At 39.4% G+C, this 26575-nt stretch overlaps 1 protein-coding gene across 7 annotated transcripts in view; it reads right to left on the reverse strand.

The window, feature by feature from the left end:
* RALGAPB (Ral GTPase activating protein non-catalytic subunit beta) overlaps positions 1 to 26575 on the reverse strand; it is an 89002-nt gene that overhangs the window by 32468 nt on the left and 29959 nt on the right. Inside the window, exons 6-20 of one of the 7 annotated variants that reach the window (XM_043602387.1) lie at positions 25837 to 25968; positions 24842 to 25020; positions 23383 to 23531; positions 23037 to 23253; positions 20762 to 20797; positions 19337 to 19538; positions 16108 to 16275; positions 15468 to 15582; positions 14820 to 14967; positions 12607 to 12671; positions 11074 to 11203; positions 9760 to 9768; positions 8748 to 8869; positions 7489 to 7671; positions 3799 to 3950 (exon numbers count right to left, since the gene is read on the reverse strand). In XM_043602387.1, coding sequence (XP_043458322.1) covers positions 3799 to 3950; positions 7489 to 7671; positions 8748 to 8869; positions 9760 to 9768; positions 11074 to 11203; positions 12607 to 12671; positions 14820 to 14967; positions 15468 to 15582; positions 16108 to 16275; positions 19337 to 19538; positions 20762 to 20797; positions 23037 to 23253; positions 23383 to 23531; positions 24842 to 25020; positions 25837 to 25968 — 2007 coding nt within the window. Of the gene's footprint in view, positions 1 to 3798; positions 3951 to 7488; positions 7672 to 8747; positions 8882 to 9759; positions 9769 to 11073; positions 11204 to 12606; positions 12672 to 14819; positions 14968 to 15467; positions 15583 to 16107; positions 16276 to 19336; positions 19539 to 20761; positions 20798 to 23036; positions 23254 to 23382; positions 23532 to 24841; positions 25021 to 25836; positions 25969 to 26575 lie in introns of all 7 variants that reach the window. The other 6 variants (XM_043602385.1, XM_043602389.1, XM_043602388.1 and 3 more) reach the window with 6 other exon arrangements.

Consider the following 26575-nt stretch of genomic DNA (forward strand, 5'->3'; position numbering starts at 1 on the left):
ACGGGTGAAATACCAGCAGACTAGAAACAGGGAAACTTGACTTTGTTTTTCTAAAATGGGGCAGAGACAGATGTCGCAAAATATACGGACCATGGGAGTTTGTGGTGTTCCATGCAAGATTCACAGACAGTTATCAAATGGGCTGCTGGCAAGGAACAGGTTACTAAGATCAAATCATACCAGCCTAACCACATTTTCTCTTCTTGACAGTGACCAGACTGGAAAGGGGGAGAACTATGTCTGAAATCAAGACATGCGAGTATTTGACAGCGTACCAGGATAAACCTACAGACAACATTAAAAAATCCCGGTCAACCTGAATGAAAATCTCTGATAATGTGCTTTGTGAGTCTCTTTTCAATGTTTTCATCAGTGTCTTTGACTAGGACACACAGAACAGGCTCATTGACCAAAAGTTGAGCTGCAGAGTTAATATGGCAGAGGAAAAGTTGGGATCCAAATAATGAGGTAAATCTTACGTGAAGAGATCTCAGGTTTAAATGTAAAGTTCTATAGATACAAATACCCCCAAACAAGGAAGTACAGGATGAGAAAAGCAGACAAAAAATAAACGTGTGAAAGACTCCACTTTTAGTTGACTTGACGCAAACTATCAAGTTCTCAAAAACCCAATGCGGTCGCCAAGTACATTTTAATGAAAATACAATATCCTAGAGAGTGTAAAGATCATCCACCCTCACGGAGAATATTTTACTCAGCAAACCACCTTTAAGAGGTACTTAGTCAAACCCAAACCCACACCATTGAGAGAAGAATGACCAGGACGATAAAGGTACTTGAATCTCTGTCATATGACAAACAGCTTAAGGTACTGGCAGAAACAAATCACCATCTTCATAAGCATTACCTTCAGATGTCATTACTGCCTGGAAAGAGGATTCCACTATCAAAAGTTTGAATTAGAACGAATGGGTGGAAGCTAAAGTGGGAGAGTTCAGCTCAGTGTAAACATCGAGTTTTTAAAAATAAAAATGAAACGGGAGCCTTAGGGGTTAGACTATCACCAAATTAGAGGCCGAATAACCTGGAAGGCCTTACGAGTTGCTTAAGCAGAGGGGCTGCCAAAACGACTTGCAAGAGTCCTAATTCTGAATTTGTATAGTACACTAAGGAGAAAACACCCAACTAGCCAGTCTACACTTCATAACTGCCTACTATTCTGAGCACTGTGAGAAGTGTTAAAGAAGGAAATGTGGACTCTACCCAAGTTGGAGAGACGACACTAGCATGTATCAAATATAACCAGATACGATCATGACAGTATAGAATTCCGTGCTGTGCAATCGGGTCTGACTGAGCACAAAAGCACAGAACAGAGTCATCATTCAGAAGCAGAATAACCAAAGAAGGTGCCTTGGAGGTAGCTACATTTGATATGAGCACTGAGCAGTGAAGGATGTGACTGAGGGGAAAAGATAGAAGTCCTGAAACCCAGGGAATACACAGAGACAGGTAAGAACATGCCCGGTTCACAGCCACAAATGGCCTGCCAGGTTCTATGATGGCAGAAAGGATGTGCTGAGAAAGATCAGTGTGAGTGGGGACAGGATAAGGAGGGCCTTGACAATCAAACAAGGAGTTCAGACAACATGGCAGGAAACAGATCTATTCAGTTTTCCACCACTCGAGCAGCAAAAAAAAAAAAGTGCCCAAGGATGAGTTCAAAAATGGAATGCAAGATGAACAGAAAGGGTGAGATTAAAAACATAGAAATTAGGCAAGAAGTGAGAAGAGTCTAGACTAGGATGCTGAGGTTAGAGGGGACAGAAGAAATACTTCCAAAAATAAAGTCCACTGGACTCAGTCACTGACTTCACATGGGGAGTGACAGATAAAGCAGAGATAAATCAGGAAAAAAGCTAAAGGTCTGTGTTTGTATAGCCGAAAACCAGCAGTGATACTGACATAAAGCAGTAATTTTGAGGGAACGAAGAGCTCTGGTTTGGGACAGGTTTCATGATGACAGTACCCTTCAGGGCACTCTTCAAGACTGGTAACTGGAAATACCATTTGTGGAGTTGCCAGCAGTGACAGGACAGCTGCAGATAAAACAGATGAGTCACCTAGATAACCACTGGCTAGGCTGCCCAGAAGCATCCCAGGTTCACTCCTCATTTTGAGTACATATCCAATGCTCGCTCTCCGGCATACTCTCCTAGGAATGCCCTACCCAGGCTAGGATTGCAGCAAACTGACTTTTGTATGATACAGAGTTCCCAGTAAGAAATGCTCCCCCCTTTTCTTTCTCTCCATATCCTTCTTACTCTTTCAGGCACACATCAAGGCTCAGTTTTTTCATAAAGCTTTTCAGTCTAGCCCACCTCTCATATGGTCTTCCCTCTGAACTTTTATTATTTCTAGTACTCAACCGTCTGTGTAAGTACGTGCTTAAACAGCTGCATGCCCATTTTTCTGATTTTCTAGCCAAGAGCCAAACCTCCAGAGGTGCACTGGAAGCCCAGTTAGTGCAGTGAGGAGGACTAAAATAAAGCATGCGTGCTTCTAAAAATGTACTAAATGACCAAAGCCCGTGAAGAAGAGAAATAAATCCAACTTGACTGTGCCTGCCCCAAGTTATGAACAGATCACCAAAAAGATTCTGGAATCTTGGTAAGGGCTGATCTACGTACAAATCTGCAAGGAGTCTTCCACCAATGGGTCGAAGCTAAAGTGGGAGAGATTTCGGCTCAATGTAAACATCAAGTTTTTAAAAATAAAAATGAAACTTTTATTAGACTATCACAAAAGTAGAGGCTAACGAAGGCCTACCACTTTATTAAGAAGACCAAGATGAGCCAACCCAGACTGACTGGACATCCTCCTTCCCTCTATTATGTTTTCTGGGTCTTCATCCACACTTACCTTTTCATAGGCTCCATCTTTCCATCTGTATGTGATTCCGATCTTCCCCACTTAACTCTTCCCTTCAGTCCATAATGTGCCTAAACTGCCTTCCGTCCCTTCTTCCACCGTCCTCACTTACCAGCCAAATGTAAACTCTCTCAGCTCTTTCTGCTATTTCTCTAAGGTTCTGACCTGTCTCTATCCCTTCACAACCAAAATGATTAGAAAAGAAATCTCTTGCCGCCTTCTTAACCACTCTGTATCTAGCCTTTGGTGAAACTTCTTCATCCATCCTGTAGAAGTCAGGTCCAGTGTCATCTTGATTTCCCTCTATCTGGAAGTATTCATTTCCTCCTGCCAGCATGTTATTATACCTCTTCTCTTGCAGCACTTATTCTCCACCTAATATTATAGCTATTGTGTTCATGTCTTATCTGCCCTTTTGGACAAGAAGCTCTTTGAGGATGGTGGCTGAATCTGATTTATCTTTACAATCTTATTATAAGTTCATAAGAGGGAGCTCTTAAGTCCTGACTGAATGAACGTCTAATACATACTATAAATGTAACAGAGTACAGACCACTAAGCGAAGAAGCAGGAGACCACAGGCGGATCCCTTCTCGGGACTCAGACACCAAAGTGAAGAGATAAGTAAGGCTCTCCAAGATCCTTTCTAGCTCTAACATGGTAGGACTTCGATCAATGCCAACTAGCCCAGAAAAATAAGGACCCAAACTCTCAGCCCCACGTCCCTGGCTTCTTTTAAAAGGTCCCCAAGACAAGTTTTTCTTTTCCATTTTTTTCTAGAGAAAAAGTATCTTGAGAGGTTGCATCGCTTAATGCTGAACAACTGGGGAGGAGAAGAAACAACAGGGATGACAGCTAACCCCATCCTAATTCCTAGGCACAATCCCTGTGCAGTCACTTTCATACCATGTTAGGGTGGCTTCCGCAGCATCCTTTACCCTCATAGATGCGGGGTTTGGCTCCTTATCTCCTTTGTACTTGACCTCTTGCTCACTGTTCTTGGACTTACTTCCTGAAATTCCCAGTTCCACAATCTCCAATACTTCCTTAAGACAATCCTAGAAGCAGGAAAGGCAGATCAGTTTTTGTAATACACCTGAGAAGACAGGGAAATACATCAAAATACTAATAGTGGTGGTATTTTGCTGACAGGCTTCAGTTTCTTTCTCACTTTCATAGGTGGATATTAATTTCACAATAATAAACTTTGCCCCCACCCCAATTTCTCTTTAAAGAACTGAATTTGAGTGTTCAGAATTAAATAAGTAATGATAAATTCCATACTATTTTATCAGTCACAATTCTTATAAAATTACCACAGACAATAAAATTATGAAAGCCCAAGTTAAAGAGACACAACAGTAATTCAGTTAAACCTAGAGTGGTTTAAGATACATTAGATTATCCAGGGATGCCTGGGTGGCTCAGTAGGTTAAGTGTTCGGCTCAGGTCATGATCTCACGGTTTGTGGGTTCGAGCCCCACGTTGGGCTCTGTGCTGACAGCTCGGAGCCTGGAGCCTGCTTCGGATTCTGTGTCTCCCTCCATCTGTCCCTTGCCCTCTCAGACCCTGTCTGTCTCTCTCTCTCAAGTTAATAAACACTAAAAAAAAATTTTTTTAATTAAAAAAAGGTACATTAGATTATCCAAAGGGAAATTTATCAGTTACTGACATTTTTAAGCAATTCCTGGTATCATAACTTTAGAAGCCATAATGAAAACAACTAAGATTTGGGGCACTAATATTTGGGTGGCTCAGTAGGTTGAGCATCTGTCTGACTTCAGCTCAGGTCATGATCTCATGGTTCATGAGTTCGAGCCCTGCATCAGGCTTACTGCTGTCAGCACAGAGCCTGCTTTGGATCCTCTGCCCCCTCTCTCTGCTCCTACCTCACTCATACTCTCTCTTGCAAAAATAAACGTTTAAAAAAAAAAAAAAAGTGAAGATTTAATCAACAGTATTATTTTAAGAACTATATAAAGCTCCCCATAAATATTCAATGAGCCTGATAATCTCTTATTTATACTATGAATTCTTGATAACTGCCTGTCTCCCTATAAGGAAGATATAACATGGAACAATGGCAAGAGAAATCAGCCTAGATACCTGTGCCTACTTGAAAATGGAACACATGTGTGAAATGAATTTTTTTTAAGCAGGCTTCATGCCCAGCTTAGAGCCCAACACAGGGCTTGAACTCAAGACCCTGAGATCAAGACCTGAACTGAGATCAAGAGTTGGGACACTTAATTGACTGAGCCATCTAGGGGCCCGAAATGAAATTTTTATATACAGGCAAACTTTACGGCAATTTATGCTCTAGTTTTGCAGCCGGGATACCAACTGTCCTTCGGAATTTGGCAATGGGTGACCAAAGTGCCCACTGGTCATCTTGAGGCTACCACATCCTTTCAAAAAATAATATTCTTAATACTTCAGATAAATTAGTCAAGATTCCAACTTTCTTTCCTTTTATTTTCATTTAAGAGAGAAAGTACATGTGCACGCGAGTGGGGGTAAGGGCAGAGAGAGGAAAGGTTACAACTTTTTTTTTTAATATTTATTTTGTAATTTATTGTCAAGTTAACTAACATACAGTGTATACAGTATAATCTTGGCTTCCGGAGTAGATTCCCGTGATTCATCACTTACATACAATGCCTATGCTCACCCCACCAAGTGCCCTCCTCAATGCCCATCACCCATTTTCCCTGTCCCCCTCCCCCCCCCAACAACCCTCAGTTTGTTCTCTGTATTTAAGAGTCTCTTATGGTTTGGTTCCCTGTTTGTAACTTTTTTTCCCCTTCCCTTCCCCTATGGTTTTCTGTTAAGTTTCTCAAATTCCACATGAGTGAAAACCTGTATCTGTCTCTGACTTATTTCACTTAGCATAATACCCTCCAGTTCCATCCACGTTGTTGCAAATGGCAGGATTTCATTCTTTTTCGTCACCAAGTAGTATTCCATCACACCACATCTTCTTTATCCATTCATTAGTTGATGGATATTTGGGCTCTTTCCATACTTTGGCTATTGTCAATAGCACTGCTATAAACACTGGGGTACATGTGCCCCTTCGAATCGGCACTCCTGTATCCTTTGGATAAATTCCTAGTAGTGTTATTGCTGGGTTGTAGGGTAGTTCTATTTTTAATTTTTTGAGGAACTTCCACACTGTTTTCCAGAGTGGCTGCATCAGTTTGCATTCCCACCAACAGTGCAAGAGGGTTCCCCTTTCTCCACATCCTTGTCAACATCTATTGTTTCCTGAGTTGTTAATTTTAGCCATTCTGACCAATGTCAGGTGGTATCTCAATGGTTTTAATTTGTATTTCCTTGATGATGAGCTATGTTAAGCACCTTTTCATGTGTCTGTTAGCCATCTGGATGTCTTCTTTGGAAAAGTGTCCATTCATGTCTTCTGCCCATTTCTTCACTGGATTATTGTTTTTCAGGTGTTGAGTTTGGTAAGTTCTTTTTTTTTTTTTTTTTTTTTTTTTAAATTTAGTTTGCTAAGGTCTTTACAGATTTTGGATACTAACCCCTCATCTGGTGTGTCATTTGCAAATATCTTCTCCCATTCCACTGGTTGTCTTTTAGTTTTGTTGATTGTTTCCTTTGCTGTGCAGAAACTTTTTATCTTCATGAGGTCCCAATAGTTCATTTCTGCTTTTATTTCTCCTGCCTTTGGAGACATGTCAAGTAAGAAGTTGCTGCAGCCACGGTCAAAGAGGTGAAAGCTACATTTTTCAAAAGAACTTTTCGGGGTGCCTGGGGTGGCTCAGTCAGTTAAAGCATCAGACTTCAGCTCAGGTCATAATCTTGTGGTTCGTGAGTTCAAGCCCCGCATTGGGTTCTGTGCTGAGAGCTCAGAGCCTGGAGCCTGCTTCACATTCTGGGTCTCGCTTTCTCTCTGCCCCTCCCCTGCTCATGCTCTGTCTCTCTCTGTCTCTCAATAATAAATAAATGTTAAAAAAAATATTTTTTAAAATAATAATAAAAAAGAACTTTTCTATGGGTTAATTTGCAACCAAATATAAGCATGATGACAATTACTGAGTTGTGCTCAAAAGAACAAGTGTTCTCCTAAAATATTACAACTATATTCGGTGTAAGTATGCAATATTGTATTTAAAGATTCTTTTTTTTAACATAACTTATTGTTAAATCGGCTAACATACAGTGTGTAAAGTGTGCCCTTGGTTTTTGGGGTAGATTCCCATGGTTCGACATTTACATACGACACCCAATGCTCCTCCCAACAAGTGCCCTCCTCAATGACCATCACCCATTTTCCCATCTCCCCCACCTTAAAGATTCTCTTTTAAGAGGGATTTTCCCCACATACATTTTTGTTTCTTCTCCCTGTTTTAAGATCTAGTAAACTTGGGGCGCCTGGGTGGTTCAGTCAGTTAAGTGTCTGGCTCATGTCATGAGCTCAAGCCCTGTGTCAGGCTCGGTGCTAGGTGTGGAGCCTGCTTAAGATTCTCTTCTTTCCCTCTCCCTTTCCCCCTCCCTGGCTCATGTGCGAGCAGTGTACATGCACCTGCTCTCTCTCAAAAACAAACAAACAAACAACAGATCTAGTAAACTAACCTTTTCATCAAGCATATCAGGGTGCTCTGTCAGCCAGACACAGAGACACTGAAAAGCCGCTACTATCATGGAGTGCAGATCCCGGGAGTGAAGAGGAGCTGGCCGACTACACTGGTACACAATGTAGCTGCACACGGAGCTGATGGCTCGCTTCCGGTCTCCAGAGTCCACCATCACCTTCACCTGAACACAGTCACACGGGGAACACAGTTAGCCAGGAACCACCGTACCAATTTCAAAGTATCTGCGCCGAAGCCCAGCCTTTCTGACGCTGTGATACACCATAGAAAGCCTTATTTTTTAAAATGGTATTAAAAAAAAAGGTATTTCTACAGAGGAACAGAATATTTCAGATGTATCACATAATACTCTATAAAGAAGGTATTTTTCAAACCCTAAAACAGTATTTCATTTTAGCATATTTCTTCACTGCCTAAAACCTAAACTTCATCATTGCCAGATGTCAGAAGGAGAGCTGGCAATGGAACGTGTGCCCATTTCTGAAGCCTCTGAAGCCCCTAACCCAACCCTACAGTGAGGCTCTATGGGCTACGAAGTTCTATGTACCTGCTCAGAGGTACAATTAACATAGAGGATACTACACATATTGAAAGTGAAAAATTTGATAAATTGTGGCCAAAGTATATACCTGTGAACTATCAGCACAATCAAAGTAGTGGACATATCAATCACCCCCCAAAATATCCTCATGCACCTTGCTAAGCCTTTCTCCCACTCCTTTATGCCCCTTCCCTAGGTTACTACTGATCTACCTTCTGTCACCACAGGTTAGCCTGCATTTTCTAGAGTTTTATACAAATAAAATCATATAGTATTGTACTCTTTTTTTGAGGGGAGAGGGTCTGGCTTCTTGTACTCAGCATAAATATTTTGAGATTTGTGCACATTTTTCCACGTACTTATTAAAATCTGATGATCCTACAATGGCATAAAATGTCACGCTGAAAATTTAAGGGTATTATATAGCATATACAAAATCAACAGGCATTCTATTATCATTTGCAAATAAACAGGAAGTACTGAGATGTTTCCTGTAAACTAACAACAAAAATATAATTCACTCTTTGAACTTATTAAAAACAAATAAAGTTCACTTTGTAAAATTTCATTTGAAGGCTCCTTTTTGCACACTCTAGACATAAACTATGTTTGAGTATAACCACCACTGTCAGGAGATACGGGAAAAAGAGTGACGGTCCAAAGCTGCCAGGCTAAAATACGACGACTGTTCCCCTCACCTTTGCCAGGCCAGAGAGGAGCTCTAGAGCTGCCAGTGATATGCTCATGTCTTGCCGCCACTGGGAGTTGAGTCTTTGGGTGACGAGATGAATGCTGCGGATCAGGAGCCCAGCAGCTGAATCTGTATTAAGAGCTAGGATATAACCCCAATGCCACATCCCACAGGGAGGGAAAACAACTAAGCATTAGTAACAAGAAGCACAGCATTCCACCAGGCACAGACCACAGCAGCCACAGTGAGCACAATGGGCACCCGCACAGGGCTACACTCCCCAACCCAACGGCCTGAGCACCAAGCCTGACTCAACAACAGTGCACAGGGCACACACACTGGACCAAAGCAGCTTCTAGTTCCCAGCTCAGCTACTTTTTACACAGACATCCACTGGGATCTGGCAGTTCGATATCATTCTTATAATAATGTAAATCTTAAAATTTCTAAACTCATAGAGAGTTACATTAAAAAAAAAAAAACAGTGAAAAGGCTATCATTATTTCCTTGGAATTTTATAGAAAAAAGAATTCACATTTTAGAATCCCCTCAGATGCTAGGAATAAAGCATCTGTTGAAATTATTTTCAGGGTTTAAACTATCAAAAGTCACATGCAATGTCTTTCTAAACACATTTTAACATTTAATTCTCTAAGACCACTTTAGGACTTCTAAAAAAGAAATTAACCAAGTCACCATGTTTTTTATTTGGCCTCCAGTTCTACTGGGGCGCCTGGGTGGCTCAGTCGGTTAAGCGTCCGACTTCGGCTCAGGTCATGATCTCTCAGTTCTCGAGTTCAAGCCCCACATTGGGCTCCCGGCTGTCAGCACAGAGCCCACTTTGGATCCTCTGTCCCCCTTTCTCTCTGTCCCTCCCCCACTTGTTCTCTCTCATCCTCTCTCAAAATAAATAAATGAAAACTTTTAAAAAAATGTAAAGTAATTACTACTTAGCTAATAATAAATTAGGACAAACTAAATTGAATTTTATTATAAAGGAAGCTTTAGGGACATTATACCTGTCGATCCTATCAGAAAGAGGGCAGTGACAACAGAAAAAGGAATGATCATTAAAGAGAGACATTCATGCGACACTAACACAAATCTGGATTTCTTAGTAAAAACTACAACATTACAAGCAGAACTCACTAACACCAGTTCAAAATGCTGAAACAAACAATAATCACTTCCAACATTTATATTAGAACACATACAATAATTCAGAAAATTCTTTAGTTTAAAAGTGTTTTAGAAAGCATAAAAAACAAACTTTCACCTATAGTATACTTAAATCCATGAACATAATGAAGATAACAATTTTAAGTAACTTCTTTATAAATGTTGTATTTAAATTTGTTGAATAACCTCACAATGACCTGATATATGTGACATGCTCGAGGATACTTAAAACATGCCTGGACTCCTAAGCTCATGAATTTTCCAGATGTTTAAAAAATTAAATTCACATCTAAGGATCTAGATTTCATTCCAGTCAAGTTGGACTGGCACTCACGGATTCAATACAATATGAATAATTATGTATAAAAACACAAAGGCACCCACAAATTCACAGAACCCATAAAGTAACTGCCAAGGGTAAAGGATATCATTGAATAGAATGCTCAACTAGCAAATGCTGCCTTACTCTTGCTTAAAATTTGTGACTGAAGAATCTAACCAGTTATGGTAAGATATATAGTTTTTAAACACAAAGACACTCTCCTGTGAGTTCCCATCTAATGTATATTTCATCACTCCCCTTATCACACTGCAATAACTGACGTGCTGGCTGTCTCTGTCATTAGAGGCTGAGGGACAGCACATCCTATTTGACTCTGTATTACCAACACTTGGTACAGAATCCAGAAATGTTTCCCTGACAACCCACTATAATCATTTATGAAATCTAATAAATTACCCAAAATTAGCTATTAGAAGCTATAGAGCTAATTTTAAAAGATTTGCTTTCTTTTAAAAAATCTTTTAGAGGCGCCTGGGTGGCTCAGGCAGTTGAGCATCCGACTCTTGATTTCAGCTCAGGTCATGATCCCAGGGTCATGGGATCAAGCTCCACATCGGGCTCCACACTGAGCATGGAGCCTGCTTAAATTTCTCTCCCTCCCTTGGCCCCTCTACCCTGCTCACACTCTCTAAAATAAAATAAAAATTAAAAAATAATAAAAATCTCTTAGACTAATAGTCTATTATACTTAAATACCTTAAAAAATCATAACATTAAAATTTTGTTTAAAAAGATTTTGCTTGTCTTACATATCTGGGCATTAAAAGTTATTCAATAAAATTTGGATTTCAAAAAACCAGACATGGCTTACCATAATCCCTTAGGAGGGCCTGAGCAGGTCTTTCACTGTCAGGAGTTGTGGGCTCTGTGCTTCCACCACTTGCTGAACTAATACCACTATTAGTGCGACTATGACTCTTCAGGTGATTTTCTCCACCACCCTAGTCAAATAAAAACGAGTCAAATATCTGAGGTCTACATCCCAAGTTGACAAGTATAAACAGAGGTCAGTCATTAAAAGCCACGTTGATAAAATGGAATGGCTAAGTAGCCGTTTAAGCAGCACAAACTGATACAGATAAAAACTGACAAGGGATTAAAACTATCGTGTTTTTGCACAGACACCATCTATTGAAGGGTATGAAAGGTCTGATGATTATGGTTGCCCACTCTGGAGTCTTCTTTGCCGCTGTTTACAAAGGGCCAGCTCAGGACCTTTCCCATCTTCACTAGATTTCACGAGCTAATAACTCTGGGTCCTTAAAGAAACACCCTAGTGCCTCTAAGCAAAACTTCAGAACGCTTTAAGATTTATACAATCTTAAAAAAAAACAAAACACAAATAAACAACAGTAACTTTCAAATGTAGTTACATCATAGAACACAAACAATGAAATATTACAGTTAGTACTTCCATACGTACAGGGGCTGACAAAGGTATCTGTTAAAGATTTCTCTCATTTCCCCCATATAAACAAAAATTCATTATATCCAGATCAGTTGATTATTTTAGCTACCTACTGGGATATGAATCTAATTTCCTTAATAATAATTTGATCACCCATCTTACATATACCTATCTCATTCTAGTATACTCTATTAATTTCTCCACTCTCCTGTCTTTACTCCAGGTACAAGGATCACATATCCTGAAGCCAGAAGTAGGGGGGCAGTGGGAAACATTTTTAATTTGGAAGCATTGATGCTTTGGGGGACCTTCAAACTTTGGGTGTAAAAGAGCTGATGGGGGCGCCTGGGTGGCTCAGTCGGTTAAGTGTCCATTTGTTGATTTTGGCTCAGGTCACTATCTCACTGTTTTTTAGGGTCACAGCACAAAGCCCATTTGGGATTCTCTCTCTGCCCCTCCCCCGCTCATATGTGCCTGCCCATTCTCTCGCTCTCTCAAAATAAATAAACTTAAAAAAAAAAAAAAAGAGCTGATAAGATGGAAAAGAATAAACTCATGCTTGTTTCCAGCCAGCATTAGATCTACTAGGCATAGAAGGAATAATAGAATAGAGGGCTTTTCCTAGATTATTTAAGCCAGTTCACCAGCACAGCAAAAGAAGTCAAGAGCTTCAAGTAGACACTGTCCAGGAATAAAGACTGTATCTATCTGAAATTTCTCTCATGCAGAATCTCTCAAAGACCTGATTAATGGCTGAGGAAGCACTAAAAGGTAAGAAACCTCGAAATACACATTTTAAAACAGGATCCTTCAGAATCAATGAGCTGAATTTACAAATGCCTTTAAAAATCACAAAGACAGACATTTTGGAATGCAATTAACATAAAATCAGATGTTGATATTCTCCTGACAGATTACACGTGGTATGCTTCTTACCATCTCCATTTGGCAACCAATGGCTTCTAAAAGTGCTGAATCTTGAACAATATTTAACATTGCCCCTGTAACAGCAAAAAAAAAAAAAAAAAAAGTGCATTTTATTTAAATATATGACAAGAATACTAAAATGGCTGAAATATCTCAATTAACAGCAGAGACAGGAATATGATTTTAGCTGACTATGTAAACATGTCAATTTCAAGGGTAATACAAACTAAGAAAGATATGGATACTTTAAAATCACATTCTGTTCTTTTAGAAATAAAAGAAAAACAACAAAATAAAAAATCACAGCTATATCTTTCTGACCAGACTGCTTTTTTAATTTTTAATTTACATCCAAGCTAATTAGCATATAGTGCAATCATGATTTCAGGAGTAGATTCCAGTGACTCATCCCGTACGTATAACACCCAGTGCTCATTCCAAGTGTCTTCCTCAATGCCCCTTGCCCATTTAGCCACCCCCCAACCCATAACTCCTCTAGCAACCCTCAGTTTGTTTTCTATATTTAAGAGTCTCTCATGTTTTCGTCCCCTCCCTGTTTTTATATTATTTTTGCTTCCCTTCCCCTATGTTCATCTGTTTTGTATCTTAAATTCCACAAATGAGTGAAGTCATATATTTGTCTTTCTCTGACTGGCTAATTTTGCTTTGCATAATACCCTCTAGTTCCATCCATGTTGTTGCAAATGGCAAGATTTTGTTCTTTTTGATTGCCGAGTAATACTCCATTGTGTGTGTGTGTGTGTGTGTGTGTGTGTGTGTGTGTGTGTGTGTATGTGGGTATATACATACACATACCAGACTGCTTTTTCAGAATGATTAAAGCCACATGGTTCAGGGCTTGACCATGGCTGCACATTCTGAAGGCAAGCTGCATGTATTTACCATCAGGGAACTTACAGCTCTAGAAAAGGCTACGACAGAAACAAGATGGTGAGCCTAACACAATGCTCCTCATCCCAGTGTGGGAGTGCTCTTGTCCACCTGGTTAAAGAGGGGACAGACATAGTTTTCCCAATCTATAGGAAGAGTGACAATTCACTCTTTCTTGAAATATACATAGGGAACTCTTCAGAACAAGGGTTAAGGCAAAACTAAATATCAACTCTGTAGAAAATTATCTGATTTCAAGTGATATGTTATTTGAATAACCTAAAACCCTACAACTTGGAGGCCCTCTTATAGTGAGATTTAAGCTCTGTTCCTTCAAGTCTTTTCCAAAAGGAAACAATTTATTCTTCCCTATTTATTCTACTTTCTCACTGCAAAACATACTACATTCTGAACACTCACTCCAACTACGACTGCAATCACCAATTCTTTGGTCATGACACTTCCTCTCCTGAAATGAAATCCTAACCTCATTTCTGCCTATTCAAATTCTGCCCTACAAGATCAAATTTAACTCCCACTTCCCCCTCTGAAGTCTTTCTTGCCCTTTTGGTTTCTTCGCTCAACACTGAAGACACTGAACAAGGCAGGCAATCAGCTCTGCCTTGAGGATATCCTAATTTCTGCAATAGGACTTGCTCAAGGATAAAAGCCATGCCATCAGTTCTTTAGTGTTGTCCTCAGAATGCCTGTACTTAGGACCATGCTCTTGGCTTCGATGAAAGACAGAAAGAGACAGTTGTAGTAATCAAGTTGAGCGCTTATAATACGTCACTGGCCGTAACGATGAGGGGCCATTTAAAAGAGAATCAGTATGATCAGGGGACCAAAAGAAAACATTAAGGAAAAAGAAGGGAAGCACAGCAACGGCTCCTCCTCAGTTTTCTCCTGGCAGCGTTCTTACATGGCTTCTAGAATTACACCCAACTCAAATTTTTTCCATATGGATGTAATGGGCAGGAGGAACAGGAAAACACAGATGTAAGAAGGGAGGGAAGGAAAGACAACAGAGGGCAGGGGAGGAAGTGGGTTAAGGGAGAGAGGAGGAGAGAGGAAAGGCAAGAGGGAAAGAGAAAAACATCACAAATAAAACTAAACAAAAATGATGCACTAAGACAACTGTAATTCTTCCCCCTTCCCTCATCTCCCCCCCTTTAAACTTTTTCATATATAAAAGCAAACAATTCTGCCTCTGATTCAGAATAAGTAGAGCTGTATTAGGCTTAGGTTCCCATCACTGACCCCTGCTGTCTCAGCATGCCTGGTGTCAACAGCCTACGGGTTCACTTAAAAAACCTTTTGTGAACACAAACCTAGTATCATTTGAGTGTTGTTGGGGTCCGTCTCCGTTTGCAAGGCACCTATTAGTATATTCACAAGTCTCAACTTCAGGGACAAAAAAGTGATCGGTTTATCATATGAAGAGCTGTCATCATTACTAAACTTTCCTTCCAGGACCACCTATGGAAGAAACAAATAATATTCAACATAGTTGTGGTGCACTATGCCCATGTGACAACCACTACAGTGGACAAAGAGGTCGGTCTAACAAGAAAGGCTTTCAATCTAATATTAGCCACTGTGCTGGCTAATGTGGCACTAACTCACACAGCATGTGTTAGTGCCATCTGAAATAGTAGACCAAGGCATGCTGGTTGACTGACAGAAGAAATACCACAACAAATCAACTTTGCCAGTTCAACTGAAATAATCTAAGTTGGTTCTTTTTTTTTTTTTTTTAAGATTTTATTGATTCATTTATTTTAGATAATCTCTACATCCAATGTGGGGTTCTAACTTGCAACCCCAAGATCAAGAGTTGCATGCTCCACTGACTGAGCTAGCCAGGAGTCCCTGAGAAAAATCTTAAAAAGCTCATGTTCCATTTTTAAAATACAATTTGACTTGAATAAGCACACAAAACAGAATGCAGAATATAAAAAACTTTAATGAAACATTACCTCAGATTTGACTGTGCCAAAATGATGAGGGAGGGGCAACAAAGAAAGTAGGATATTAATGGAAGATCTTCTCAATTCTGTTGGGTTTACATAGCTTTTGAATTTTGAGAGTTCTCTGCCAAAAAAAAAAGAAACAAAAAAAAAAAAAAAGCTTTTGGTATTTCCAAACCAAAGTATGTTTTTAGCTATTGCCAAATATACATTATATCAATTTTTCACAATAGAAGTACTGGGTTTGGTTTCATAAAGAATGCAGTAACTACTTTCTACTGAGTTTATTCTCTGCAGTGTGTGTGTGTGAATTTCTATGTTAAGGTGTTACAGAATTAAACTAGAATCTGACTGACTGATTTTAAATGTATGACCTACTCTATAAAAGTAGGACCTCTGGGCTGGGGTTGTTCTTAGCCCTCCAGATCAGGCCAAAAAGAATTCAACATGCCCATGGACAAATCAGAACTGATTGAATTCAGGGATGAGGTGGATGGATCTGGATGTTCTATGCCCATGTAATGTGACCTGAGTTCCTCTGGGCTATGAAGACAATAGCACAGGATAAATTAGGCAGCTGGGGAGGAAGCACCAAAACAGACCAGGCCAAACCCAACAAGTGACATACTAGTGCAGAATGATAGCTTACCTGTCAGGCAAAATGGTTTCAAGAGCTGAAATAAAGTAAGGAACCACAACATCAATCCCTTTCAAGTCACAGCAGAACAAAGGAGGGGAGTTTAGAATAACGCTGGCCAAGACAGGATGGCACACATAATCATTTATCTGCAAACCTTGAATTAAAAGCATGTAAAATCTAGGAAAGCAAGAAAAAAATTTTAAACAAACTGCCGATCAATTATTTTCATAATCATTAATATTTTCTACATAGTCATCTGAAAGTCTATTTCCACTCTTCATTACTTCTATCCTTAAAAGGTATTACTGGAGTTAGAACAACTCAAAAGCAAATACACTAAGAACCAAAATATCTTTCCTAATTAAAAGAAAAAAAGATTCATGTCTCTTACACCTTCTTGAAGTTTTAAGCCTTGCAACTCAAAGTTATAGGTGCCTGCAAATGAAGCAACCAAAACAAAACAAATGGCTACAGCAATTATTAATAAACCAGAGGAATTAGTGAGCTGAATTCCATGCCAGTAAAGTTTTGCAACATCTTCCAATTCCTAAAGAAAAAAAAAAAAGGGTGCATTGTGTCTTTTTTCCCTTCCCCCTCTTTTCCAGGGGGACGATGAAAGAAAGAAACCTCATGCAGCCCTGCATTCACCGTGACATGGAGGGGAGTCTGAAATAAAACTCCTTTTAGGAATATACCTGCATCTACCTTCGTTTAGTCCCCTCCCCTAACCCCCAATCAACTGGGTATTCAATCTTCTATAATTCAGAGCGACTATACTGGTAAACTCTTCTACTACCGTGAGGTACTTCTTTTCTCTGCAAAACTCTTTGGAAACAGCTTCCTCACCTCCTGGTCACTACTCAACACATTTCAGTCTAGCTTCTCTTCCTAGAATTCAGTTAAAACCATATTCGCAAATAACCAACAGTGTCCCACGTGCTAAATCCAAAAGACATGTCCAAGTCTCAACTTACTCTGCCTTTTTAAAGTATTCATTCACCACTTTAATATACTCCCTTCTTCTTTTCCCTCTCTGACTGCTGTAGCTGTTTCCTCTAACAGACCTCTTACTCCGCTTGCCTCCTATACTGGTGTCCATCAGGCTGCTAAGCTCCATCCATTCTCTTAAGCTCTCTCTCATACTAGCCTGGTTTTAAGCCACAGAATATAATCAAATCAGTCTTTAGTCCATGCCTCTCAACTGAGCCCAGATCTGTCAGCCAAAAGTGTGTGGATACCTAAAGGCAGGTCATGTCCAATTATCGATTACTGACAACATGTACTGATTACTCCAGTATTTGCAAAGTGTCTGGAACATAGTAGGAACTTAATTATTTGTTAATATCCCACAGGCATCTCACACTCAACAGGTTCATAACTAAGTTCATCATCTGCCCTCTCACAAATCTGCCCTTTTGGTTGGTCATACTACCATCCATCCAGTCTTATGGGCCAGACAGAAAGCTCACGATAACAACCTTCCACCTTATCACTATTGGTACTGTTCAGGGTATCTCCCCAACCCATAGTCTCCCTCCTGAGACTATGTTCCCACCACAAAGGATGAGCTCCAGCACTCCATGTGACCCACCCTCACAGCCATAGCTGACTAGGCCAGAGGTAGACGCCCGATCAATCAGATCTTTTTTCCCAGGAATCTGAAATTAGGCTTCAGAGATGCTAACTGGCCCTCCTGATCACCTAGACCAAAGCAATGGAATTTGGGAACTCAGAAGCACACTGAAACGTAAGAAAATAATCTGCAGAGAAGAGAAGAATGAAGAAGTTCTGGGAGACCAAGAAGACAGAGAAACAGGAAGAAAGTTGTTTTGTTCCTTGAACACTTTCTAGTTGCTGGTCCCTGCCCTTTGTGCGGCCCTGCTGCATGTCCTGACCTTAGAATGTATTAAATGGCACAATTTCTCATAACATGTTTCTATTTTGCTTAAATCACACTTTTGATCAGCAGAGGAGTTTCCCGTTACTTAAAGCCAAAGCCTGGTGGCTCTGTCAGTTAAGCGCCCGCCTTCAGCTCAGGTTATGATCTCACGGTTCATGAGTTCGAGCCCCGCATCAGGCTCTGCACTGACAGCTCAGAGCCTGGAGCTTACTTCAGATTCTGTGTCTCCCTCTCTTTGTCTCTCCCCCACTCCTGCTGTGTCTCTCTCCCTCTCAAAAATAAACAAACATTTAAAAAAATTAAAACGAAAACAAAAGCAAAGAGCCTATTATTAAGATTTCCCTGATTAGTTCCCTGTTTCAGGCCTATATGATTCTGCACTTGGTTCCCTCTGATTCAGTGTAATCCTCTCTCCCAAGAACCTATAGCAGGTACAAAGCCACCTAAACGGTATCGTTGATCACTTTAGCAGCTAGGCTAAAGGTCAGTGGAGGAAAGCAAAGTGTAGTCAAGAAAAATAGGAGGCCACTACAAGTTAATTTAGGAAAAAGGTGGCAAGGTCTGAAGCGTCATGGTTAGGACAGAGTAGAGAGATTCCAAAGAGGGTTAAGTAGCAGAAAGGCAGGAGTTGGTTCACCATCTAAAGACACAGTGGAAGAAGAGTCTAAAAGGACTCTTAGTTTCTGCCCTGAGCAGCTAAATGGCTGGCAGAGCCATTCACACAGATGGCTGGAGTCACAGATTTGAGTAAGAGGACCCTACCCAACCTGCTAACATCCTCTAAATACTACCCATCCTTTTTAAGTCCAGCACAATCATCCCATCCTCTAGAACTCTTTCCTGAATCCCTGGGTAAGTACATACTGCTTCTTCTTCTGAATGCCCACAGCACTTTACCTCTGCCTCTCTCCTACCAACTTCTATTACTAATGGATCACTGTCACTTGTGTCCATGGCTTTCTTTGCTCACTTGAGAAAATACGCTCCTCAGAGGCCAGATTCACAGCTAACATTTCTGGACTGTGTATATGGCTAATACTGTGCTGAAAGTTTATTTAACTAGCGTGATCCTTCCAAATCTCTCCATAATTAATAAAAGTCAAATATGATGAAATAAATAATACTTCTAAAATAAAAAGCATCTTAAGGATATTTACCAAATTTGATGAGGCAGGCAAAATGGAAGAACTTCAAGTAAAAGTTTCAATTACTTACAGACATTTGCAAGTTTTTCAGACCAATGTTTACTCATCAATTCAGCCTACCAAGCCATGCTACAATAGTTTCGCTATCAAAACGATATAAATGGAAAAAGAAACAAAAAGAAAATTCTAAGACCTGGATAAATAAGCTGGCAGAATCTCTTCTCCAGTCTTCTTGCTACAAAAAATCCTACACAGTGTCCCACAAGCCTCAGCTCTTCCTGCTTCATAGTTATCAGGAAATTCACTTGCATCAAACATAGGATTGGAAACCATGGTGTCTGTGGACATTTGTGACCCTTTCCGTCGAAACTCCATGCTAGCTTGTGTTGTAATGGCTGAGGAGAGAAAAGGAGGGTGTTATTACATTTGTCAATACGCAATTAGGCTCATGGGACCCTGGACACAAAGATCAAGTGTTGGTGTCATTAAATAGTTATTGAAATAGAATTCAATAATGCTTGTTTGGCAACTATGTCTTAATTTTTTTTTTTAAGGGGCTCTGGGAAATCTTCTTTGAAAATAGTAACAATTAATTTACAGTGATATTAACAGTTTCACCGATTCTACTAGAAGCATTTTTCAACTGAACTTTTGATCAGCAGAGTACATTTGTATATATGTGTACTCAGAGTCTCAGGTATATGATAAAGAATTTGGCTTTTCTATTATTAATTCTTTTTCCTCTCCCTGTAGAATGATGCTTAAACATTAAGAAAAACAGCTACTGCAATTTACATATTACCCCAGACAGACATTATAATTAAATGGGCAAGCCCATGCCAGTTCGTATATTTTAGGGAGAGGGCAAAGTAAGGATGAGAAATGGGTAGGGAGGAAGAGAGAGCATTCCCACCACCCACCCAACTCCAAAACACACACCAAAGAATCGCCCAACCAAGCAAAATGAGAATGAATTTTAACAACCACAGACAGCAGCTAACTTGAGGTTGATAAATCAGAAAATTGGATTGGCAAGAAAGATTATCATGGTCATTCGTTGTCACTGAAACAGAAGCCCTTTGAAAGTTGCTTTTACTTTTAACAAAAGATTTCATAGTGTATTGAAAATCACTCTGAAATCTTTTATCACTCTACGTGAAATGTTTAAATTATTTTGTAATAATAGTTTTAATAGAGTGCAGAGTCAAGCATAAATCTTTATGCAACTTCCCATGAGCCATTTTTAGTCCTGAATAAGCTATCCAGCAATAATACAATTGAAAAACACTACATGCAGAATGCATACAAATCAAACACTAAATCTGTATAAAAATAAGCTTAAAGCTTTAAAAAAAAAAAAAAAAAAAAGCCAAAACACAGTTAGTGCAAAGTCCTGGAATTCATGACATGACCAGACTAGTGTACAGAAATAATGGGACTGATTCAGGCAGATTAATTTGCTTTTGCCAACAATCTTCCCCATTCAAAACACAGAAAAGTATTTTTCTTCCCAAGTGCAAAAACTACAAGAGACAATGACAATCAAATTTTTTAATGGAATTATGAAAAAAATAAAAACATGACTGCAATTAAGGAGAAGCTTCTGGTTCCTACTTACAAGATTTATAAGAAAGAAGAATTTGGATAAAAGATGCTGCAAGATAATAGAAATAAATGGAAACAAATCAAAGGACAGCAGTAATTATAAAATACTTTAAAGATGGTGAAATTTTACAATAAGTTAAGAAGCTTTTTAGCTTTTTAAAGGTTAGATTAAAAGCTTTATGATACCACAAGCTAGTTCAAAAACAGGAAATTGTGCATTCAGATCCAAAATTATGAGTTTTGTATCATGCAAAACAATGAACGAAGAAAATTACACAACTACAAAGAATTGAGGTTTTGAACTGCCAAAAACGTGCATTAAAATTTTAGTTCATTAACCCTTCCCAGCTCAATGTTACTTTTACAAACTACAGTGTAATGTCACATCAATCTAAAGCTAACCAGTTCATAGAAGCAAACACTTTAAGTTAGAGGTGAACTGCATGGCAGAATTCCTTGATGGCAGCCAGTACTTAGAAACAGACTAACAGTGTTTGTATTCCCAAACCCTCCATCCCCACAACTTCAAGAGCAGCACCCATTAGCACTCCAATCCGGGGAAATACCCGGACACCTCCTATCTCCTGGGTAATGTAACAGCCTTTCTCATCTCTGAACACAACAGGGGGAAGAGGAGCTTCTATCTTTTCCACACCAAGGAAAATGTTAAGAGTTCAAAGTAACAATTTGTTGCCCACATATGATCTGAATTCTGGTTTCTATCTTTTGGCACAAGAGGGTGAGCAAAGCTGTTACAAACTCCCTAGAGAGTGAGAAGATTTGCATATTCCCTTTAAGCAAGCCCACCAAGGAGGCAGGAGGTGGAGCCATTCTGGATTCAGGGACTTTAGAGTCAACAGCTTGATACCCAAAAGTTACAGCATAAGAATTGCACCTTAATAAAAATAAAAATTAGAAATATGACTGATTCGTTCTAGCAAATACAATACAAATTAATAAACATGATTCGGAAAACTCAAAATATATGGCACATGAACATAAGAAAATATAAGCCAAAAATGGTTTTCTAAGTTTTCATTGAGTCATTAGTAAGTACATTTACTTATCCACAAGTAAGTATTACTTTCAAGCTTGTAAACAAAATATGGAAATGGCAGAATATAAAGGGTTTGAATTCGAAGAAAATGAACAAGGGAATCTGTAAACTCAAACATGCGATCTCAAATCATATTCCTGAAAATATCTTCATATTCACTTTTTAAATCATTTAAAAAATTTGTAAGAACATCTAAAATAATTATACGTGTATAATGCTCACTTAGACCTTAGTTCTGAGATGATTCATAACAGCTAAGAATGCATTTCTGAGAGAAAGCAGAGACCTTTATGATCAGTGTATTAGTTTTAATCCTTGGAACCAACATTCTCCCTAGACATGCATAAATTAGGCATCCTTTTCTCTCAAGCTACTTCCAACCCCAGTCAGAAAAGTGCTTTCTTACCAAACAACCAATACACTCATTAATGCATATAACACGGTGCCTGGGCACCGTAGTAACTGTAGTTACTGTAGTAACTGTAACAGCTCAGTAAACGCTAGCCATTATTATCGTTCTCTGTAAGACCTATCAGAACTATCCAGCACATTCTGCACTTCCCTACGCTCCCATCCTGCACACTATGCCACGACTTCCAAGCACAACGGTAGGATGACAAAAATAAATCAGATTTTATCTAAATAGTTTAATTTGTCATAAAATCTAAATGAAGACATCAGGGTTGAGTTATTAATTCTCCACCAGTCTTATTTAGTTCCAGAGCAAATGGTATTTTTGAAAGTGGGCCCTGAAATAAAGTTCTCTCAACTAAAACCTGAGAAGTAAGAGTCTTTCACGAAGCAGAAATTTTCTGATACTGATATGTACTAATAAGTGAATGGCTGTCAGAATCTAAGAAAACACTTCTTGTGAATAAATTTCTGGTCAAAATCTTCAATTCTTTCTCTCAATATTATTACCCTGGCTGACATGAAGGGAACTTCCAGGCCACCTACTGAAAGGAATTTGATTCAACAAAAAGTGGCTAACCTGAAGTGTGTCTAATAAAACCAGACAAATGCCAAACCTCATAGAACATACATAAAAAGGACAGGTAGGAAAACTTCCTAAATTCTGTTACTGCAGCTGGAAGGGGTTAAACACAAAGACACTGCTTGGTCAGAGACAGAAAGCTTTTTAAGATACATATTAATCTTGCAGGTAGGAAAGATTAAAAAGAAAAAAAAAGAAAAGAAAAAAGTGATAACATATTTCTTGAGCAATATTTACCAGTCATGCTGCTGTCTCTGTTTATCCCATTATGAAGTTTACAGTGAACAAACGCTGCATCAAATAACCATGATCCAAAGAGATTCAAGATGCTGTTAACCTTTGGTCTCCGAGGGGCAGGCAGTGGCCGGGGTTCAGAACTTGTCTGATTGGGACTTGACAGAGGAGAAGTGGAGGATGTCTGGTGCTGAACTTTCGAGGCATGAGCAGTACTAACCTGTTACAGGAGTGTAAGAATATATCCACACTCAAGAAAAATGTGAGAAAACACCAGGACTTTTTTAAACGGATAGCAGCTTAACAAGTCAACTTTACACAGCATAGTAACAGAGATGAAAACTCTTACTGTGCTTGTCTTCATGGTGGCCTTATTCACAGTAACAGCCCGGTGCCTCCGGTTATGTGGTGGGGTGGTATTGACAGCAGTGCTTTGAGGCATACTTAATCTATTCACGGGTGTTGGAGGAGCACTGTCCGATCGGGGTCTAGAAATGCCTTTTAAACAAAGACCAACGGAGTTATTTTTCACAGTTCCAAACACGTGGTCAGAAAAATCTTCCTCAAGCAACACCAGCGAAGACTCAGGACAAGACTACAGCAGACACCATTAGTTGCCTCCCAATATCCATTCACTCTTTCTTCCTGATTACAGAATACAAGTTTCAGCCGGACACGGCTACCCAAAATACACGACGACATTTTCAAGCCTCCCTTAGAATAAGATGTGGCTATGTTCTGACCACAGAGAAGTGGGTGACTGTTGGGTGCGTCTTCCAAGAAATCTCCTTAAAAGGACCAATCAAATGTAGACTCTCCTCCCTTCCTAATTCCTGAACAGGATGGTTGGAACTCATTCAACCATCATGGACCACGAGACAGTACACAAAGAATGGGGAGCCAAAAGACCAAAGCCTTGGGTCCTTGGTAACGATGGAACAGCTACAGTGGCCCTATACTACCTAGCCCTGGCCTTAACATATGCGAAAATAAACTATCTTGTTTAAATCACTGGTATTTTGGGTTGCTATGTGGCAGACAAACTTAATTTGAACTATTACCTATGAAACATATTAACAAATGCGCGTAACAGATGTTTTAGAAAATAATAGATATTAAATATTACTGCCTTTCGATAGGTTAAAAAAATTGAGTTTTCATACTCTTAAAATGTGAAACAGTTTAAAATAATGGCTCACAGGGGCGCCTGGGTGGCGCAGTCGGTTAATCGTCCGACTTCAGCCAGGTCACGATCTCGCGGTCCGTGAGTTCGAGCCCCGCGTCAGGCTCTGGGCTGATGGCTCAGAGCCTGGAGCCTGTTTCAGATTCTGTGTCTCCCTCTCTCTCTGCCCCTCCCCCGTTCATGCTCTGTCTCTCTCTGTCCCAAAAATAAATAAACGTTGAAAAAAAAAAAAAAATTAAAATAAAAAAAAAAAATAATGGCTCACAAAAGGCATAACTTGCTTACGACACACAGAAGAATGATACCTAATGAATTTTAATCTGTATTTTCTTAGATTACCAGGGAGAATGAACTTTTCTGCAAATCATTTATTCATATTCTTTGTCCATTTATCTACTAAGTCTTATTCTTTTTCTTAGCATTGTCTGATCTGTTTATATAAAGATAACAAAAGCTTTCTAGCTATTACATTTATTGCAAATAATTTTTCCTACTTTGTTATTTGTCATCAAATCTGGTGTGTTGTTTTTTTCCTTTTTGGCTTTCCATAATAGTTTCTAAATCTAGACTCTAAAGTTATCTACATGTAGCTCTCCAAACATTTAGCAACATACACAAAATTCACCTAAGAATGCATCCACCAGACAGCTGATTCCACGCATGGCACGAAAAAATATTTGAGGCAGATGTTTAAGGCAGGGATACTGATTCAATTCTTGTGGCATTCCGCTCACATTTAAGAACTGTTCCTGAAATTTGGGAGTAGAGCTTATAATGGCCGGGTTACTCAAATCCACGGGATTACTATCAAAAAAGAGAAAAGGAATTAATTACACAGAAAAACTTTCCAATTTTAAAGGAAATAGAAAATGATCCCAGAAAAAGACATTTTTAGGAAAACTGAAAGATGAAAAATGCAAACTAAGAACTGGGAAAAAAGAGAATGGTTCACAACCCTAATTTATAAAAAGGTCACATAGAGTAATTTAGAATCACCAATACACAAACAGAAAAATGAGGCCAGTCGAACCAGAATGAGAGGAAATGAGAATTAAGGCAGTATGCAACAGAACAGAAGTTACACACAACACAAGGATGTGGCCAGTAGAGAAAAAAATAGGAAGCAATGAAACTGAACTGAATAGAATTATCAGAAAGAAGGAGAGAGCAGGAAGCAGCAATTTATCCTTCTGTGCAGTTTTAGTGTATGCCTCAGTGACATTTCAAACAAGGACACTAGAGAGGCCCTCCTAGCCAAGCTGACCAGACACAGCACTGGTCACACACAGAAGCAAGGCAGTCTCCAGTCCCCACAGAATGCAACGAAGTCCTGGGAGAGCTATGATCTAGGCTGCAGCAGTAGGCAAGAGAACAAATGTCATATGTACCACAGGGGACAAGCTTCCGGAGAGTGCAGACCGAGCACGGCCGAGGGCAGCCTGCCTCTGCTGAGACAGGGACAGCAGGAGCCACGTGATGCAGATACGCCTGCTGTCCCATGTGGCTCCACCTGAGGCCTGTACTTAGGAGCCACACACTGAGCGCCAACATGAGAGCTACAGCACGGCTTCTGCCCTGAGACACTGGATGAAGAGCAAACGCAAGACTAAATAATAGTACCTTAACATATGTAAGAAGCGAAACCACGTCTGTGCTACACACTCGTTATCCATTTCAGGAGGGATCAGACTGGCATCTTCATCAGGAACTTTAAATGGAGGAAATGAAGGACCATACGTAAAGCGTAGCAATCTAGAATAGAAAAAAATTGCACACCACCAAGTTCGTTTCTTAACAGAGTGAAAAACATATTCAAGAATTAAAATATGATAAAAGAGGGGCGCCTGGGTGGCTCAGTTGATTAAGAGTCCAACATACGCTCAGGTCATGATCTCACAAGTGTGTGAATTCGATCCCTGCGTCGGGCTCTGTGCTGACAGCTCAGAGCCTGGAGGCTGCTTTGGATTCTGTGTTTCCCTCTCTCTCTCTGCCCCTCCCTGACTCACGTTCTGTTTCCCTCTCTCTCAAAAATAAACAAACATTAAAAAAAAGAGGTAAGAGAAAACAGATGAAACGTGTATCATACGTAACAAAAGTAAGATCGATGAAAACCCTTACTGACAAGAGAGAAATTAAAAGGGGATTTCCAATTTTGTAAAAGATTAAAAAACTTTTTCAAATATTTGAATAATTTGTTTTTAAAATTATTACTTATAATTTATATATTTAATTTATAGTTTAGGTTATGTACCTATAATTTATAAAACCACATATACATGTTACACATTAACATTATGTATCATTAAAATCTAATTTTATATATGTAGCTTTATAATATATAGTATGCAATATATAAAAT

This window comes from Prionailurus bengalensis, chromosome A3, assembly GCF_016509475.1.
Source record: "Prionailurus bengalensis isolate Pbe53 chromosome A3, Fcat_Pben_1.1_paternal_pri, whole genome shotgun sequence".
Taxonomy (NCBI): Eukaryota; Metazoa; Chordata; class Mammalia; order Carnivora; family Felidae; genus Prionailurus; species Prionailurus bengalensis.